The sequence below is a fragment of the Trichoplax adhaerens genome, genomic scaffold, assembly GCF_000150275.1.
Source record: "Trichoplax adhaerens TRIADscaffold_3 genomic scaffold, whole genome shotgun sequence".
Classification (NCBI taxonomy): Eukaryota; Metazoa; Placozoa; class Uniplacotomia; order Trichoplacea; family Trichoplacidae; genus Trichoplax; species Trichoplax adhaerens.
Genome location: NW_002060945.1, coordinates 7,507,684 through 7,513,317, shown reverse-complemented (window position 1 = coordinate 7,513,317; position 5,634 = coordinate 7,507,684). Strand labels below are relative to the sequence as shown.

The following is a 5,634-nucleotide window of genomic DNA, read 5'->3' as shown; positions in this document are numbered from 1 at the left end:
GTCAATATTGCACACCAACTACATATTCTATTCGACATCGTACGTAGAGAAAAAATTATCAACTATAAATAATCTCAATGCTTTGTACAACTACAAGCACATCTTTAGTATACTGTACAGTACACATAAAAATGGACGATTGAAGAATTGTAGCAAAATTGGAGAATTCGTAAAAATCAGATTGATTTCTTCCTTCAATTTTATCCCTTGACTAATATGTCTATATATATATGGCCATCTTCTAGCGCTTTCCATTACCTCACATGGTGCAGCAGCCTGCTATTTCTCAATCACCGCAACAACAGTCAATGTTGCAAGCACACCAACAACAGTCACAGCCTAGGCAACAAGCAACAGAAATGGAAAAAATCTACTCCTTGGTACAGGATCTATCCAATCCAGCCAGTTCAGAAGCTAGACAAGAAGCCTTACTAGAGCTAAGGTGAATAATATAAATTATTTATCCTTTCTCACCAACGTTACAATCCAATCATACAGTACATGTATCAGAACTACCAATAATGTGATCCTTTGATACTTTTCAAATACTTAGTAAAGGACGTGAAAGTGTACAAAATCTTGCTCCACTGATATGGCATTCTTTTGGTAAATTGGATATTGATATAGTCTTTTTCTTTCCGCTTCGTAAAACATGCCTTACTGAATACGTTATTCTATTCTATTCTACATAATTATAGGAACTGTGGCTGCTTTGGTGCAAGAAGTAGTTGATATTTATCCATACGTTAATCCACCAACTCTAACAGTAAGTTGAGTCTTGAATTGCTTAAACTTAATTTAATATCAGATAAGATACATTAACTTAATCGTCATTTTTGATATAAAATTGTGCAATGTTTCTTGCGATTCAGGCTGCACAGTCCAACCGCGTTTGCAATGCATTAGCTCTTCTTCAGTGTATCGCTTCACATCCTGAAACAAGATCGCTATTTTTAGAAGGTTCGTAGGCAATGTTATTATCGTAACCTTCGCAACAATTAATTCTAAAACGTCCAAATAATGAAAAGCTTTGTTTCTCCACACAGCACATATTCCGCTCTTCCTGTATCCCTTCCTCCATACCACAACTAAATCAAGGCCCTTTGAGTACTTACGTTTGACCAGCTTAGGTGTCATCGGTGCATTAGTTAAGGTAACATACTTATTGCTGTTGCTTATAAAATCGATCGCCTGGCATAGGGTGAGATGAATGTTGGTTGATTCTGATACTATCACCAAAATGTTGTTTTTTTTTTGGATACCCTACCTAAAATTAATCAACAGACTGATGACTCTGACGTAACCAGTTTTCTACTATCCACTGAAATTGTTCCCTTATGCCTACGAATAATGGAAATTGGAAGTGAACTGTCAAAAACTGTAGCAACCTTCATCCTTCAGAAAATTCTTGTCGACCCTATCGGCTTGGCTTATATCTGTCACACATATGAACGCTTTTCGCATGTGGCCATGATTTTAGTAAGATTATTTGTCTATCAATTATTATAAGAAAACAATTTTGGGACAGTAATTTATTACCATCCATTGTAATTGTATTTACTATGGAATACTTGATTAAATCAACTTTTTAATGAAGTATTATTATAAATTAGAGTAAAATGGTGTCAGCTCTTGGCAAAGAACCATCAGCTCGATTGCTCAAGCATGTTGTTCGATGTTACTTGTGCTTATCGGAGAATTCTAGGTAAGCTTGAATTCTTGCTTGCTTTTGATATTAAAATTAGCCAACCTAAAATATTCATAGCTAATGCTTGGATACTTTTGTCAACAGAGCTAAAGAAGCCCTGAGGCAATGCTTACCAGAGCAACTCAGAGATAATACTTTCGCTATGTTCTTAAAAGAAGACAACTCAACAAAGCGTTGGCTATCTTCATTATTGAAAAATTTAAACTTACCTGATCCTGGATTAAACGAACCCCGCAATCTAGTAATGTCGTGATAATCTTACATCGATTAGCTCCCATAAAACGTTACCACGTCTCATTCATCCAGTTCTTGCGGTGACTTTCTCCCTTGCCATCATAAATATAGTCATTTTTATCCTTAACAATGTTGTAGTGCTCTTCAAATATATTTCGAATCCAGTGTAAGATATTCATAATACAAACTGTGTACATATCTATATCATACTGTAATTTACTGTAAAAGTATAGAGTGTACATTTGCTAAAAGCTATTTTTGAAATCTTGTATTTGATTTAAAGATAGTCTATGGTGCCATTTGTAAATTTTATTTCTACTGCATTTGCTTTTGCATGGAATAGTGTTAATAGATAATTTGCATTATTATAGTGGAGCGATTTTATTATGTAGACTGAAAGATAGCATTTAATTTGATAGTGAGTGAAATTTTATTACTGGTGTATCTATACAATCTGAAACTGCAGAGTGTCAATTATGACTGAAAAGTTACATAAATAACTGACAAGGGTAATAATATACAATTAAAATCGTCAGTACAGATAATATGCAAAGATAGTGCTATGCTCGAGATGATATTTGTGCATCTCATGTCAAATGACGCGCTTGACTAATTTTGTAGTACCTAATAAATACGTATATTCTTTCTCCTTGTCTAATGTTTACTTTATATTTTACAATTCAAACTTACGATACTTGGCTACCATGCAAATATTTTGTTATAAGATGCAGAAATCGTAAAGAAACAAATAATTTTTATAAATTGAACAACAAATATCTAGAGTGTCGAAGAGTTGTAGTAACAAGCTATTGCTTAAACACTTTTAATAGCATGATTCGTATCACATCTATCATAATGCATTCCCCAATTCGGATAGATTTTTCAGAAGTGGTAAATTATCTCGACGACTTCATTAAAGCCGTCAAAGAAATTACAGCACCTAAAAATGGTGAAAGCAACAGGATATACCGCGTTAAAAATAAGCCGCTAGAGCTAGACCCTAATATACATGGAGTTACTACAGCGTTACGACTAAAATTGAAGATAAAAGTTATTGACTAATAATAAAATAGCTGGATAAGAATAAATCAACCGTTTTTAAATAATATTTTCCACAATTTTCCATCTTTCATTCGTGTTGCAATATTCAAAGCCGTTACATTTGTCCAATTTTTTGCGTTAACATCACAACCTAAATTATAATTACGAAAATAAGTTCAAATGAATACCGAACCATAATTGTACTACATCATGATGATCCATTTAAGATTTTTTTACCCTTGATTTTTACAGGAATACGCCTATTTTCGTAGCTAATACCAGAAGAATAACAACTATAGTCTAATTGTTATAATTAACTTTATATCTATGTTGCTAGTTAGCCAAATTTTGTACAATATAAAACCGCGATGATTTGTTCAAAACATGCGATTTCTATTTCAGATTTGGTGTCCTTTCATTCATTTTTTAAAGGTTAAAACTCCATCTACCTACAGACTGTACCGCATCACTTTACCTTCCATAATTAGCAATTCAACAGTCCTATATTTTCGCGTGAGATTGGTCGCATAAGCTGCACAAGCCAGCATTAAACACGTATCTCCTAAAGCAGTCTTTGCTGTAACTTGTCCTTGGCACTCTCTTATTAAATATTGAATTGCTATGACGTCGTGCTTAGTGCATAACCACTACATGTATAAAAAAAGAGTAAGTCTAATCATCACGCAATGGAATGGTATCCATTATCCAATGCAATCGTATATAGCCACCTACTTGAAAAATAGACAATCCGTATGGACTCATTTCCTTGTTCACGTCGATCGATTGCTCTTTAATTACACGTAAAAACTCTGATCTCTCACTTTGATAAACAGTCTAAAAAGGATTTTAAAGAGTAAGCAGAAAATGATGTCTACTTAATCAACAAGGTATTCAATAATAACCATCTTGATTCCTACCATTAATTGGTGAAAGGTATTATTTGCATCCTTTGAATGATTGGCCGTATTACCTATGACTTTATTCAATATATTAGTATTGTAAGTAAAAAGAAAACTAAAGTGGCCATCATTAGGAGAATATATTTCAATCTATCTACTTTCAAGTTGAATTCACCAGTAACGTCAGAGAAAACATGAAGTAAATTCAATTTTAATTCTATCGTAGGTAAAAGAAAACTAGTGTAACCACAACTAAGATATTTTAAACTACTTTTCTTGGTTTCAAATTCTTTTCATGAACACAACCCCAGGAATGAAGTAACATCACAATTACTGTACAAAAATATTCATGACGTATACAGCCTATCCTCCAAGGAAGGCAATAAATAATACACTTTTCCGTAGCTGCAATCCCATCAACTGATTGAACTCTATACCATCCATACCTTGCTGAACTGCATCTATGCATTCGTATATCATTGCAATCATTAAAATGGCCAAAAAATAAGATATTCCAATGGTCACTATCCAAGCTAATGCCCGTATTACAAGTGCTTCTCCTAAGAACTCGGAATACATCATAATCAATGTATCCCTTGACAACACAGGTATACTGTAAATAGCCAATACAAAATAGAACCAATTCAATGCTCAATATTAGCATAAAACCAAAGTATCCATTTCCAAATCTCACTGAGGTCCATAGGCCTCTCTTGAGCCAAAATGTCTTTCTAACCTAAAAGAAGAGACTGGTAGATGACGCCTGCTGATATGGTCATATCTACTGCGCACGACTCGTGCGTTGACTTGACAAGAACGCGTGTCACAGAGATAAAAAGAACCTGACGCGTCGTCATGCCGCCGATCGCAGCAATCTCCTACAAATCATCATCGCAGAGGGATTACATGGACAGTATTCATTCATTATATACAGTACAGTACATAAACTATCACTAGTAAGGCAGCAAAAATAGACAGTAAAATTCGCTATTGAAGGTCCAATAGAATTAGAATCAATTTTACTGCCTAGGGATTGTCCTAACATCGCCTGTCTTGTAAACTACTCTGCTTATTACCTTGCAGTGTACGCGCCGCCATACAACGTGGGGAATCCTAGATATCGTACAATACTATTTACGGCTTATCTACTGGTACTAGATTAAGATCACATGCTACAAATGTTTACGTGCATTAGGATAGGGTATTAAAGTTATGTTCGTACTAGAGCTGATTCATTGTTACAGTTCTAATGTCTCGTTAACGTGTGTATGATATCGCGCTTGGCATGGCCTTCCAAATAAAGTAGACTAAGGAAAGGAAAGCTCAAATTCTTGATCTCGTTCCAGGGATTACACGTATACTCGTATTAATTATTATACAGTATATAGTACAGTACATAAACTATCGCTAGTAAGGCAGCAAAATAGACAGTAAAATTCGCTATTGAAGGTCCAATAGAATTACAGTAGAACAAATTTTACTGCCTAGGGATTACACGTATACTCGTATTAAACATAAACTATCACAAGTAAGGCAGCAAAATAGACAGTAAAATTCGCTATTGAAGGTCCAATAGAATTACAGTAGAACAAATTTTACTGCCTAGGGATTACACGTATACTCGTATATAACATAAACTATCACAAGTAAGGCAGCAAAATAGACAGTAAAATTCGCTATTGAAGGTCCAATAGAATTACAGTAGAACAAATTTTACTGCCTAGGGATTACACGTATACTCGTATATAACAT

The 5,634-nt window shown here is 34.3% G+C and overlaps 2 protein-coding genes across 2 annotated transcripts; one reads left to right on the top strand and one right to left on the bottom strand.

Annotated features, from left to right (window-relative positions):
• Positions 1–359: 359 nt before the first annotated feature.
• Positions 360–1,961, top strand: TRIADDRAFT_50081 (uncharacterized protein; the record flags this gene model as incomplete). Its single annotated transcript, XM_002111124.1, has 8 exons — positions 360–442; positions 554–606; positions 699–766; positions 873–960; positions 1,047–1,153; positions 1,285–1,479; positions 1,614–1,705; positions 1,793–1,961. The coding sequence occupies 8 exons, from the start codon at positions 360–362 to the stop codon at positions 1,959–1,961; spliced, it is 855 nt and encodes a 284-aa protein (XP_002111160.1).
• A 1,069-nt stretch (positions 1,962–3,030) lies between these two features.
• On the bottom strand, positions 3,031–4,739 carry TRIADDRAFT_54842 (uncharacterized protein; the record flags this gene model as incomplete). Its single annotated transcript, XM_002110597.1, has 5 exons — positions 3,031–3,134; positions 3,459–3,630; positions 3,716–3,817; positions 3,901–3,953; positions 4,619–4,739. The coding sequence occupies 5 exons, from the start codon at positions 4,737–4,739 to the stop codon at positions 3,031–3,033; spliced, it is 552 nt and encodes a 183-aa protein (XP_002110633.1).
• Positions 4,740–5,634: the final 895 nt, after the last annotated feature.